General features: G+C 51.9%; 1 protein-coding gene across 1 annotated transcript in view; it reads right to left on the bottom strand.

Moving 5' to 3' along the window:
- The window catches only part of ABR (ABR activator of RhoGEF and GTPase), a 185,874-nt gene that overhangs the window by 38,171 nt on the left and 133,744 nt on the right, over positions 1 to 13,959 (bottom strand). Inside the window, 8 exon segments of the mRNA XM_070390306.1 lie at positions 1,449 to 1,523; positions 2,244 to 2,348; positions 2,826 to 2,901; positions 3,238 to 3,360; positions 7,345 to 7,510; positions 9,154 to 9,275; positions 11,415 to 11,555; positions 12,126 to 12,178. Coding sequence (XP_070246407.1) covers positions 1,449 to 1,523; positions 2,244 to 2,348; positions 2,826 to 2,901; positions 3,238 to 3,360; positions 7,345 to 7,510; positions 9,154 to 9,275; positions 11,415 to 11,555; positions 12,126 to 12,178 — 861 coding nt within the window.

The following is a 13,959-nucleotide window of genomic DNA, read 5'->3' on the forward strand; positions in this document are numbered from 1 at the left end:
ACAGGAAGGGGGAGACATCTGGTCACCATGGAGACATGAGGGCCCCCGTCCAGCTCAGTGGGCTGCAGACTTGGTGTGTGGAGCAGCCCCAAGGAGCTGACTGATGAGGAATATTCCCAGGCAATGCCCCCATCAGCAGATTCTGTGGGTCTGGGGGCATCCAGGAAACTGGTGCTGTTTCGCCAGCACAGCCCGAGTGATGCGCGAGGGGGTCCTGGCCACACTGAGAGAAACGGTGCTCTAGAGGGGAAAGCGTGGGCCTTGGTGTCAGAAGGCATGGATTCAACTCCATCATCTGTGTGCCCTGCTGGGCCGCCCTGGGAAAGTCCCTGGAGCTTTCTGGCCTCAGCTTCTTTGTGTGACAAGTGGGAATGGCATCAGCAACCTAGAAAGGGTGCCAGGAGGCTCAGAGCAGATAATGCACCCGAAAAAGCTCTGAATGTGCCAACCACTGTCAGCTCACTGGCCACATCTGCATTTTCTCTAGCACCTAGTAAGGGACCCAGCAGCACAATAGGCATCTGGAAATAAACTACTTCGTTCAGCATTTTGAGCTCCTGTTCATTCAGCGATGAAGGAGACGTGGCTCCTGTCCTCTCAGAACTCACAGTGCATGAAGCACATTTTAAGTGACAAAAAAGTACGACAGGTGCTGCCCCAGGGTGATGGGAACACAGAGAAGGCAGGCAGATTTGCTGCGGGAATCCAGGTGTCACAGAGAATGTTAATTGAATGACTGTTTGCGAGTCAACGGCATACCCTCTGCGTGGTGCGCTGTAGGAAGAGAGGCAGAGGGCAGATCTTACCAGAGGGGAAGAGGAGGGAGGGAGAGGAGTCAGGTTTCTGATCCTATATAATACCAAGTCCTTTTCTTTCTCTGTGACTCAGTTTTCTCATCTGGCAAATGGGAAGAAACTATTAGCTGCCTAACTCACAAATTCCTACAGGGAGAAAAGTTAGATAAAAATGTAACCGTATCTTGTAAAATACTACGAACTGCATGGACGCAGCAGATGGTGATAAAGAAGGAAAAAGAATGTGTAGTAGCAGGGCACTGGCCCTACACATAAAGCTCATACTTAAGCCAGCTCTTAGGTAAGTATTGCCCTTTTTGTAGAAAAAAGAGAAGGCTCAGAGAGATTAAGAGATTTGCCCAAGGTCACACAGCTTGTGATCTGCGGATGTGGGATTGGAGCCCCATATTTCTGATACCTGGGGGTAGAGAAGGGCTTAGGGCAGAGCAGACTTTGGAGACAGAGCGCAGGGATGAACCCCTGCCAAGAGGAGCTAGCTCCTGACCTTTAGGGGAATGCCACACCTCAAAGCAGCTGGCAGTGCCCCAGCCTGGGCAGACCAAGGCAGAGCAGGTGGGAGGCCCCATGCAATGGGTCCACAGGAAGGATGAACAACGAAGCCTCTTCCTGGGGCAGGTGGTCATGGGTACTTACTGGCTGACTGCTTAAACCCCTTGGCAGAATGGACGATGACATGGAGGAAGCCATAGAGCCCTGGAGACTCGTCGTCTGCAAGAGAGAAAAGCCCCCCAGGGAAGACGGTGATGAGAGGCCTGCTTCCTCCCCGGCCTCACCCCTGGCTGGTTGGTTACACAAAGGATGGGAGCAAGTCTGCGCCTCGGTCCGACAGCACCACCTGGTGGCCAGAGGAAGAAGCGTCCACAGTCTGTTGCAGCCTGGAGTGCGAGCTGACGCACTCCCTCCACTCAGCCTGGGTGGTCAGTCCACACCTTCCTCCTGGGCTGGGAGTCCCGATCCCTGGGAGCACTTTCCCTCCTCCTATGAATCCTGCCTATCCCACTGCTGCCCTCCTCAGTCTAGCCTTCCAAAGTGGAAATTAACCAACATAAGTCACTCTGTGCCAAAGAGCGGGTCCAGCCTTATTTCTCACACTCTAATCCACACCTTGTGCTCCACCACCACCCTGCCCCAGGCTTAGCCTTCTGCTTCCACAAACATATTAACATCACAGTCCCAGTGCACCAGGACGCCAGATTCTTTTCTTCAGCCAGAGGTCGCCAGGGAGGAGTTGGGCATCATCCAGGGACTCAGCAGAGAAAAACATCTGTTCAAACTCCCTGTGTATCTGGCAACTGAGTCTTCCCAGCTCAGCGGAGCAGAGGTCAGCTACTGGTAGCCAAGTGACCAGCTAGGTGTTTGTGGAAGGCCCTGGCAATACCCCGGGGGCTTGGACCCGCTGATTGAGCAACCTCGGATTCCAGATCTTACCGTCTTTATTGCTGGTGACAGGAATGTTGTGTACAGTCCTAAGTTTGAAACAGGATCCTGTGAGCACCTGGAGCTCCACCGAGCTCAGGACAAAGGCCTGAAGATCTGTAGGAGGAGCCAAGAGAGAGCGGAATGTCCTCACAGGTCCACTAGGACCCACTGCTCTTCTTTGAGGGCTACTTCAGAAAAAAAAGATTAGCTCTAAGGGCAGAGTTGGTCATTGGAAGGGGGAGTAGACACTCAGCTGGGGAGAGTCAGGGGTGCTGCCAGAAGGATAAGAAGCGCAGGATCTAATTGGAGAGGTTCATGAATTATGTACATGACAGCAAGACAGACGGGTAACTCTGGGCTCTGGGTCCAGTCCTGCTGACAATTCACTATACATTCTTAAGCAAATCACCTAAATTCTTTGGGCCTCAACTGATCAGTAACATCAGTTAAGATGTTACTACCCTGGCATTTTACAGAGTAACTAGGATGGCTAAAGAGGAGCCAGTGGACATCAAAGTGCTTGGAAATGCAGAAGGCCCTCTCTTGCCACGGACACCAGCAGCGCAGCGTAGAGCACAGGTGGGGCATTACCTTTCTTCTGCAGTTTCTGAATCGCTTCTCTCCACTCTGACCTCTCATAGTCTGAGGACAGTAGGAACAGGTAGCTCTGAAGAGAGGAGATGAGAATTCACTAGAGTGACCACAGTCAGACCCAGGACATTTTTGGATTCTGGGGCCCCCAATAAAGCGCCTTTGTACCCAGGCACCCCTAGGCTTGGAGAAGAAGGCAGGTGGGAGGAAGGCCTTCCTCCTAGGAAGCCAGGTGATGGGAGTGGCAGTGCCAGTGATGGCCAGCAGAGGGCACTGGCTGTCCATGAGTGGGGGAGGCAGTCCAGGGCAGGAGCCATGGCAGCCTTGTTGGGAAGGTTCAGGGCCAGGAGCCATAGCAAGTGGGCAGCCCTGGAGGAAGGGGGCTGTCTGTCCTATCTCCGTCCTTTCTGACCTTTCCATTCCGATTGTGGATCCGAAACGGGATTGTGGGGGAATTGAGCAGCAGTAAGAACTCATTCTCAAACATCTTCTTCTTCAGGCGTTCGATGGCCCGGCTCTGTCCTTTGTTAGCTTTCTGCAGGGGACAGAGGGCACAGGCGGTTCTCCTTGCACTCGGACTCCACTTGTCACCCTGTAGTTCTACATACAGCATTCCTCTGTACAGTCATCATTTTTTTTCCTATATTTTATGACAATTTGATGTCTTGGGAGGGCCAATCAGCCACAGAAAAAAATGCTCCTCGCAGGACATGCTAATTCCTAGGCTACTACATGACTTCCCTGTGAGTGCATCTTTCATGTGCAAACCAGTCAGTCTGGAGTCCACACCCCTTATCCTCTCCTTTAACACAAGCCAGGATTTCTTCTGCCCTAAGTACCCCAGGGCAACTAGATATGACCGCTCTAGCCCAGAGCCTGCTGACTTATTCAATTTGCCAGTCCTAAGCTGTTTCTTGTGGAAAACACAATCTAGGCTCTGGGCTACGCACTTGCCATGCTCCTTCTGCCTCTTTTTTTTTTTGCCCACTCAGCATGGCATGTGGGATCTTAGTTCCCAGACGAGGGATGGAACCTGTACCCCTGCATTGGAAGCATAGAGTTTTAACCACTGGACTCTCAAGGAAGTCCCTCCTTCTGTCTCTTGACCGAACCCCATGCTTTCCCACATAGCCCTGCGTGGTGTGGCATATGCCACCTACTCCTGGAAACTATAAGTAATAAAATAAATCTAAGGAATAAAAATCTTCCAGTGGCATCAAGATCTCTGGGCGATCACTCAGTCATCTCCATAAATTAAATTCTGGGTACCACCGAGACGCCCTGCTTAAAAGCAGCACACACCTTTCAGCATAAAGCCCCCACTGCCTCTGGCCCCATGGGGCCTCCCCAGGCCTGGGTTCTAGCTTCCACGCCCGCCACACATCCCCTACATCTTCCACCCCAGGCTCACGCTATTATTCCCTGCTCTCTAACAAGCTGCTCCCCATCTCAGCTGTCTCCAGTTTTTCCAGTCTGTATCGTATAAAGGATCCCTTCCCTTTTATGAACCACTATTATGCTTCACATCTCAGTGCCAATGCCATCCTCAAGCTCTACAGCTAGAATTCATCTCTGCTTTTTTTTTTTTTACCCACTAGACTGGCAGAATTGTGACAATTGCTCACAGCCGGTGCTGTGACACTGTGGGGGAACAGACGATGACACACTGCTGGAGGGAACACAATCGGATGCAAACTTTGCAGCCGTAAACCTGGCGATGAAATGCGCAAGCCCTCTGCCCCAGACATCCCGCTCGTAGGGGATCTGCCGGGAAGAAATAGAAGTGCCGAGGAAAGAAGGAGAACCCATCTAAAGACCCAAATATGTTGTGCCGTCGAGTGAGAACAGGATACAGTTGTGAAAAAGGATCTGACAGATGAAACTGCAAAACGGCACGTGTAGTCTCATCAAAAAATACATAGACACACACGTGTAAACACAGGAGCGTCTAGAAGAATATATCTCAAACTAGGAATGATGGGGGGAAGGTAAGAAGTTCTATTGTACGCACTTTGGTATTGTATTTCTTGTTATAAGAAGTCAGTGTGACACTGGGGATTAGGGAAAAAATTAGGCTTAAAAATATTATTGAAAGAATAAATTGCTGCTGCTTCTGTGACTCAGAGAACAACACCGTGCATCTCCAGTGACTCTCATCACGCTGTGTCACGTGTTGCGGTCACACAGAAGAATGTGTGCCTTTTCCACTGGATGAGGAGGTCTGTGAGCATCTGGCGCAGCCCTGCAGCCGTCAGTAAGCATGGATTCAATGAAGCAGAAGGCCACGTCTGCACACCTGGGGCAGGACGGAAGGCCCAGAGCCTGCAGCTCCCAGGACCGGGTGAGGGACACGCATGCGGGATGCCCCTGATGTGCAGATGCTGGCAGACCCAACTGAGGAAATAGGCTCCCCTGAGGCTGGCTGTTTAGGAGGACACCTGTGCTGCTCAGGGGGCTCCCTCCGGGCAGGTGTACCCCAGTCCTAGACACTGTGAAAGTGAAAGCCGCTCAGTCGTGTCCGACTCTTTGCGACCCCGTGGACTATACAGTCCATGGAATTCTCCAGACCAGGACACTGGAGCAGGTAGCCTTTCCCTTCTCCAGGGGATCTTCCCAACCCAGGGATCGAACCCAGGTCTCCTGCACTGCAGGTGGATTCTTTACCAGCTGAGCCACAGGGGTAGGACATTCTCATGACCCAAACATCCCTGGGTTATTACTGTGGTTTTCCTCTCCTCTGTTCAGAGAAAGATATCTGGGTTGAAAGAATCCTTAGAAGCCATCTGGGCATGTGTCCTTCAACAACTTTTCATAAAGCACCTATTTATTACATGTTAAGTAGTAGGACATAGGGGACTTCCCAGGTGGCACAGTGATAAAGCATGTGCCTGCCAATGCAGGAGATGCAAGAGACGCTGGTTAGATTCCTGGGTCTGGAAGATCCCCTGGAGTAGGAAATGGCAACCCACTCCAGTATTCTTACCTGGAGAGTCCCATGGACAGAGGAGCCTGGCAGGCTAGCAACTGAGCATTAGCGCACAGAACTGAAGAAAACGGTCCCCTCCCTGGAGCTGAAATTCTAGTGGGGAAGAGAGACAGCAGAGTGTGCAATAACAACTCAGCACCAATAAAGCCAAGCAAAGAGGTAATCATCAAGAACCAGGAAGCCAGGCACCCAACCGAAACCCCCAACAGTGGGGAGACATCGGGGAAGGCTCATCTGGGGACGCGAGGCCTAAGCCAAGCCTGGATGGGTGAAGAGAAGCACCAAGGCCAACTAACCAAGCCCCGCCATGCTCTTCTTTCCATTCCTGGGGAAGGTTCCTTCTGGGTGTTTTCCTCTAGCCACTGTTTTCAAATATAATGAACTTAAGGCTGTACATTTTCCTCTAAAGAGCGCTTTGGCTGTATCCCCTGGGTTTTAATATGGAGTGCTCTCATTTTCATGCAGGTCTAAATAATTTGCAGTTTCCCTTTTGATTTCCTCTTTACCTGGAAAGTTTTAACTTCCCAGATATATAATTTAACTATATTCTAGTTGTTGACTTCTAATTTACTGCATTGTTGTTTGTGAACATGACCAGTACACTTTTTTTTTTTTTTTAAACTTGAGATTTCCTATTCCAAAACACTGACACTTCTGAATTGTGGTGCCAGAGAAGACTCTTGAGAGTCCCTTGGATTACAAGGAGACTAAACCAGTCAACCTGAAAGGAAGTCAACCCTGAATATTCATTAGAAGGACTGATGCTGAAGTTCCAATACTTTGGCCATCTGATGGAAGAGCCAACTCATTGGAAAAGACCCTGGTGCTGAGAAAAACTGAGGGCAGGAGAAGGGGGAAAGAGAGGATGAGATGGTTGGACGGCATCACTGATTCAACGGACATGAATTTGAGCACACTCAGGGAGACAGTGAAGGACAGGGAAGCCGGATGTGTCGCAGTCCATGGGATCACAAAGAGCTGGACATGAACTTAGCAACCGAACAACAGCAAAACGCAGCCTAATACATGTTAAATTATCTGTAAATGTTCCATGTATGTTTGACAGAATCTCAGTTCTCTATCAGGATACAAGCTTCTGTGCATTTTTAGACCAAGTGATCTCCAAAGCCGCCTGTTTATTTATTTGCCTACTCGACTTGTCAATTTCTGAGGAGACTCCCAGGCCCTTCCTTTCTCACACATCCTGCTTTTCCTTAAGAAGACTTTTTCTCCTCTTGCTTTTGCAGTGTTTGGCATACACTGTTCCCCAGGAAACGTCCCATAATTAACCCCACTAAATTCTGAGCACTGACTCCTTGGCCCGACTTCTATCTGCCCAGTGCTCATGTGTCATGGTCAGACATGTTATCCTGAAGATTGTAAAGAAAGGCCTTCCTCTCTTACATCCTGCCTCCCTTGTCAGACTCCCAAATTTTATCACTTCTTCCTCCATTTCCCTGGCACACCCAATTCCAAGGTCCGCAATGAAAATGGCCAACTTCTCAGCCCCAGCTGATGCCAGGCTCTGCTCACCTCCTTCTGGATCTCACTCTTAAGGGCAGAGATCTTCATTTTCATGTCCTCCAGCTCGTGGTCTGGGAAGGGGTGCACCTGGGGACTGGCTTCAGACTCCTCAGGGGATGGAAACACTAGGTCAGCCAGGGGGATGTACCATTTGCAGTCATACTGCTGGTGCTTCCTGCAAACAGGTCAGAGGGAGATGTGAGCCACAGAGGAACTGGATTTTCAGGCTCGAATCTCTAGAACCAAAACCACCTGACAGGGATTGACTGAGAACTCGTCACAGGCAAGAATGATCCATACCCTGAGGAGCCTGATCAGGAAACATTCGTGGAATAATGATAGTCAGAGGGTCAGGCAATGGCAACCCACTCCAGTGTTCTTGCCTGGAGAATCCCAGGGACCGGGGAGCCTGGTGGGCTGCCGTCTCTGGGGTCGCACAGAGTCAGACACGACTGACGCGACTCAGCAGCAGCAGCATGGTCAGGCAGCGGTAAGGGCTCTGGACCTCCAGCCTGACATTCTTCTGGCCCAAGACGACTGACATTCTTAGGCAGCCCAAACCTCTAGTGTCTCAGCAAGAGTGGTCTCCCCTGTTCCCCATCCAACTCTTCCCTTCCAGCTTCTCTATACATAACTTACATTCTTTATCTTCTTAGCTAGAGATACAATACAGATGTAATTTTGAATGCCACCTCTTCTCAATAGAAGTCACATGGGATAATGACTCGAGGATTATAAAGCCACATCCAAGTCCAACGAGAAATAGTGCTGTGGTCCACTAGTAATGTCTGCCATGGGCAAAGGACTTAACGCAGAGGTATGTATGCTTACGACTGTCACCTCTGCTTTAGAATCATCTCAAACGTCATCCCCTCTACTGAAACTCAGAATAATAGCTTCTCCTTCTCTCACTTTCCCCAGGACTTCGCTTTGTACCTCCCTGCAATATTAAGCCTGTGGCCTGCCTCCCTCAGCACACCATAGGTGGTAAGAAAATAAGGCTGGAAGACCGTAGGAATACATATTGAAGAACCTTTTCTGCTTGTGACAGAGACACTCTAGTCACTGGGTACAGAGATGGAGCTCAAAAGCAGCTTTCAAGTCAGATGAAGGTTCAAATCCTGTTTCCTCTACTTTAGTTCTATGACCTTGGGCAACTTATTTCACTTTCCTAAGCCTTTTTTCTCATCTGTGAGATGGGGATAATAATACCTACTTTGTGAAGTCGCTGGGGAGATTAGAAATAATATATTCAAAGCATTTGTCATGGCACCTGGCATGGCACAAGCACTCAATAAATGGTAGAATCAGATTTAATGAATATTCACTGAATTGCAGTTAGCAAAAATTTAGAGCTGTCTAATAAAAGGAGAATGCCTAAGTAAATTATGGCATATCCACTTGTAACATCATGCAGGAAAGTAAAATGATGATTATGAAAATTAAGCAGCAAGAGGGAAAATGCTTATGACGTGAAATGGAAAAAGCAGAGCCCCAAATTGGGTATTCACTCTGATTACAAGTATATGAAAAAAATAAGAACATTTAAAAAAAACTGGAAGGAAATATAGCAGCAGGAGACTGATGCTTATGTTCGGGTGGGTGACAGGGTTTATTTCCCACCCCCTATAATTTGGTTGTATTATATTTATAATTAAAACCATGATTTATTTTTAGAAAAAGGCTATGAAGTAAAATAAAATTAATTAATATGTTTTTAAAAAGGGGGAAAAAAATGCAGATGGCCCCAGGCTGCTGACAGGCTCCACTGGGGTGGGGTCTAGTTCCCCCCCCCCACCAACCCCCCTGCACACTCACCCCGCTGATGTCTTCTTTAGCTTGGCGCACAGGAGGACGTCGGTGAAGAGGAAGACGTGCCGCAGTTTCCGGGAGCCCTCTGACACTTCCACTAGGAAGCCGTCCTTCACCAGTTGCCGCGTCTGAGAGAGACCCAGCCCCGCCTGCTCAGGGGGGTCAGCCCAGGGCCCAGCCTGCACCCATCCAGCTGTGAGGGTGGGGGTGGGGGTGGGGGTAGGGCTCCAGGGAGGGACCATAGTGCCTGGTGGTTAGCAGCACTGGCTTTGGGGTCAGGCACCCAGGCTTGGGGATTCCAAGGTGGCACAGCGGTAAAGAATCCACCTGCCAGTGCAGGAGACACAAAAGATGCGGGTTTGATCCCTGGGTCAGAAAGATCCCCTGGAGTGGGGAATGGCACCCAGCTCTAGTATTCTTGCCTGGAAAATTCCATGGACAGAGGAACCCGGCAGGCTACAGTCCATAGGGTTGCAGAGTAGGACATGACTGAGCTCATAGCTAACACCTATTCTAACACGGGCTTACATCCAGACTCTGCCACTTCCTGGCTGAGATCTTGGGGGTAAGTTCCCTGACTTCTCTGAGCCTCAGTCTTAGCATCTGTAAAATGGAGACAATGACATTGGCCCCCATAGCATAGGAGCCATGGTATATGTAGAACAGTCAGTATAGTGCCTGGCATGTAATATATGATCCGAAAGTGGTAGCTTTCCATTTCTCCGCAGACCTCAACAGCTCATCCCTGGATAGACCCACAGTGGGTCATACATACCCCACCCACCTCCACCCTAGAAACGCCTCCCTAACTCTGCCTAAGATGTTGATCTCGTTACAGCGGAACTTTGATCTGCAGAACCACTCAGGCCTCTGCTTCTTGAGTGGCTTCTGCAACCCGCCTCAGGCGGCTGGATGGGGGACCCTGGGCTTCCCTCCGTGGGGCTGTCGCAGTGTCCTGGGGATCCTGCAGCTGTCTCTACCCTGGGCTCTGGCTGGTCTGGAGCATTTCGCTCCACGCATAACTTCCAGAGCCTCCTCCCCACCACCCTGAGCCCGCGGGCCTCTGTGGGGCTGTCACAGTCTGTCTCAGGCTTCTCTGTGTGACCTATATATGCTGCATATGTAGGTGAGCACGTAGAGAGCACACTATTAAAACGATCCCAAACTGGTCGTGCTCGAGGGCCTCTGGAGATCTCTCAGACATCCTCAGAGTCAAACCAGCTGGTGACATTCCAGGGTCTGCAAACCGGGGCTGGGGCTACATGCAGGGACAGCGCGCTGGTCCCATCAGCCAATCCCCAGATCCTGCCCCTCATTACTTCCCTCCCCAGGAGACACTGGAACTTCATAAACACTACAAAGGAGCAGAAAGGCAGCCAGCCTTCACTCCTGAACGCCACTTAATTACCTCTTCTGGACAGGAAGCTCCATATGTGGGTCAGGCTGCTGACCCACGCAGCTAACTGTCCCTCTGATTCTTCAAATTGCTTCCCCTCACTGAGGCACCCCCACTCCTCTAGCAAAAAGGGCCCCCAGGGAACTGGAGCTGCTAGCCACATCCAGGCGCCCACCTGGGACAGTTCAGTCACCTGGCAGCTTCAGCCACCTCTCCCTGACTCTCCAAGCTCCCTCTGCCTGAGCCATTATTTTCCAGAGGACCCTGAGGACACCATGCTGCCCAGAGGAGGTGGCTGCATTCAAGAATGAGACAGACAGAGCCCTGGTGCGGGGGTCAGTGTCTGAGGCTTGCTGAACACCCCAGCTATGGCTGCGGTCCCCAATCTTTCCAGCACCAGGGACTGATTTCGTGGAAGACAACTTTCCATAAACGGAGGGTGAGGGGGATGGTTTCGGGATGATTCAGGCTCATCACATTTACTGTGCCCTTTATGTCTAGTCTAATGCTGCTGCTGATGTGATAGGAGGTACCAGTCCACGGCCCAGAGGTCAGGGACCCCGAGCTAAAGGATCCAGCTCCAACACTGATAGCCAGGAGACCTTGTGCGGGAGACCTGGAGAGACTCTCCAGGCCCCAGTTTCCTCATCTGCCTCCGTGGACCATTATGAAGATTAATGAGATGCTGGACTTTAAGCGGTTGGCCCAGGACCTGAAGGCCTGTCCTTGGCTGGGACTGAGGGGTCAGGGTTAGAGAGCCACCGGGCATCGGGCAGTGGTGCCCATGTGTGTAGGAGAGCAGGGATGGGCGAGCTGGTGCCAGGCACCCTCCTCACCCTGGGGGCCAAGCCCCACTAGATCCTGAGCTCACCTCCCCCTTGGGGGTTGTGACTGCAGTCCGGCGGGGGTCGATGTCCTCATTGATGCTGGACAGGAAGTTCTGGGAGATGCGGAGGGCATCCTGTAGCAGCGGGTAGTCTGGGTGGTCCACAGGTGTGTGCTTTAGCAGGTCCTGGGAAGGATGGGGTGGTGAGATGGGGGAGCGGGGTGGGGCTTAGCGAGAAGACAGCGGGGAGAACTCAATCCGCACTGAAAGAATTCCAAGGGGGCCAACTAGGGACCTTACTCTGACTCGGTCATGCCTGCAAACGCTGAGCTAAGAATTAGGGTCAGAGCAGCAGGGCAGTGGCGCCCCTTTATTACTGCTGCAGTCATTCTTCTTCTCCCTGGTGGTGCAGACCAGGTGGAGTCTCCTCTCACCAAGCAGCTGGGAGAGACACCCCCCACTTACCCTACAGCTGCTCCAAGGACACTGGAGACCAGGCAAGGAATGAGGAGGCAGGAAGTGCCTGCCTCCCAGGGAGCATTTGGCCAAAAGTCAAGCTTAGTGGCCAAGCTATTTTTAGGCCCTGGGCCCATCAGCTGGTCACCACAGGCCAGGCAGGTGCAGTCAGGGCCCAGGGACCCTCTGCCCAACTCCCCGCATGGGCTGTTGTCAGTGACTCTGGTGCTTGTGCACCCTGGGCTCAGTCTCCCACCCACTCCTAAGCCCTCCCTGGCCACTCGGCAGGGAGACACTCACGTGTAGGACCAGGGTGCTCCTGGTGACTCGGTCAATGGGCTTGTAGAGCAGAGCTGTTGGGGAAGCAGGAACAGGGACAGGTCAGATGAAAGACAGGGAGGAGTTTGAGACCTGAAGGGCCAGCCTGTGCCCCGAGCCACCTCCTTCCCCTGCATGGACGTCCACTCACAGGAGGCCAGAGTGGATTCCACAGCAACCACGCCTCCATTCTCACCCCAAAAGACGGACACACAGCTCTGGTGACCTCGGCCCCTTCCACCCACCTCATCTTGACTCCCACTAGACATGATTTCTTGAAGGGCTATTTGTCCCCCAGGCCTGTCCCAGCCTGACCAGGCTCATAGCAGACACAGATGCTCCTCTGGACTCTCTGCTGAAATCACACAGCCTTACCCCTAACAGCTCCAGGACAGTGGGGGTCACACCCAGGACCCCAGACTGCAGGAAGGAGACACTGTTTTCCCAGGGAGGGAGGTGTCCCCAAACCCCATCATTCTCATATCCCTCTGGTCCAAGGCCTGGCCCCACCAGCTGGGAACGTCATGCTTCGTTCTGACCCATGTTGTTGACCTCATCTCCACGAGGAAGACCCCTATCTGTGCCCTCAATGCCCTCCTGGCTGAGGACCAGGGAGGCACGCCTGATGGCCACGGAGAGGCTCTGTTCTCAAGTGGCAGCTGATGGGGTAAAGATTTCCGAAAGGAATTCAGGTGGGGCTTTGAGTCAGAGAGCCCCTGAAGAGGCTTGGAAAATGCAAGCTCAGCAGGACCTCCCCTCCCCACAACACCACAGGCCACACCCTTCGGCGACCAGGATACCAAATGAGGATGTCCAGGATTCAAGGGAACAGGTGAAGGCGGCAGCTGGCCGACCAACACTTCCGAACAAAGCTCCTGCGGCAGCTGCGCCCTGCCCCTCCCAGCCTGGGTGGTTCAGCTCCGGGCCTGCACCTTTGCCCACGGGGTCATGACCTCTGCCCCCTGCTGAAGGAGCAGTAAGAGGCAGGATGCTGGTCTGGGGAGGAGGTCCAGAGTGGGTATCCCATGGGATCAGGCTGTGACAGGTACCAGGGCTGACACTCATGTTCCAGCCAGCCCCCAAACCAAAGAGTTCCCCAAGGCCCTGGATATTAATACCCTGCGCATTGCTAAATGGTCACTTGGAAACAACTGCTGGCTACGGAGAAGATGCAGTCTCAGCGGTGTGCCCTGAGCCTCATCTGCTGGCTTTGCTTGGCTGCCCGTTAGAATCAGTGGGGAACTCTCAAAAGATTCAGATGCCTCTTTTTCCCTCTCCCATCAGCTAAACAGCAGGCTCTGCTGGGCAGAACCCAGGCATCAGCATTTTTACAAAGCTCCTTTGTGGATTCTGAGATGTCATAAGGGTTGAAAACCACTACTTCAGGCAAACACACCTCCCATGATTTATTTGCAGCCCTTTCTTAATCTAGCAACTTCTAGAACCCCTCCCTGTCCAAGGGCAATGGGTGCTAGAATGGACAAGATCAGGTTGGCCTATCCTGGGCCAATGAGGATACAGATCGGTCACCAGCCCAGGAGGGGCAAGTTCTGAGGCTGTCTAGGGCAGCGGTCCCCAACCTTTTTGGCGCCAGGGACTGGTTTGCTGGAAGACGGGAAGAAGGGCATGGTTTCAAGGTGATTCAAGTGAATTGCATTTATTATGTACTCTGATTTATTATTATTATTACATCAGCTCCACCTCAGATCATCAGGCATGAGATCCTGGAGGTCGGGGACCCCTGGTCTAGGGTACCCACCTGTGGCTCAGCCCATCTGCAGGGCAGGGGGAAATCACTCTCTGAGAACCCGAGACC

Source organism: Bos mutus, chromosome 19, assembly GCF_027580195.1.
Source record: "Bos mutus isolate GX-2022 chromosome 19, NWIPB_WYAK_1.1, whole genome shotgun sequence".
Taxonomy (NCBI): Eukaryota; Metazoa; Chordata; class Mammalia; order Artiodactyla; family Bovidae; genus Bos; species Bos mutus.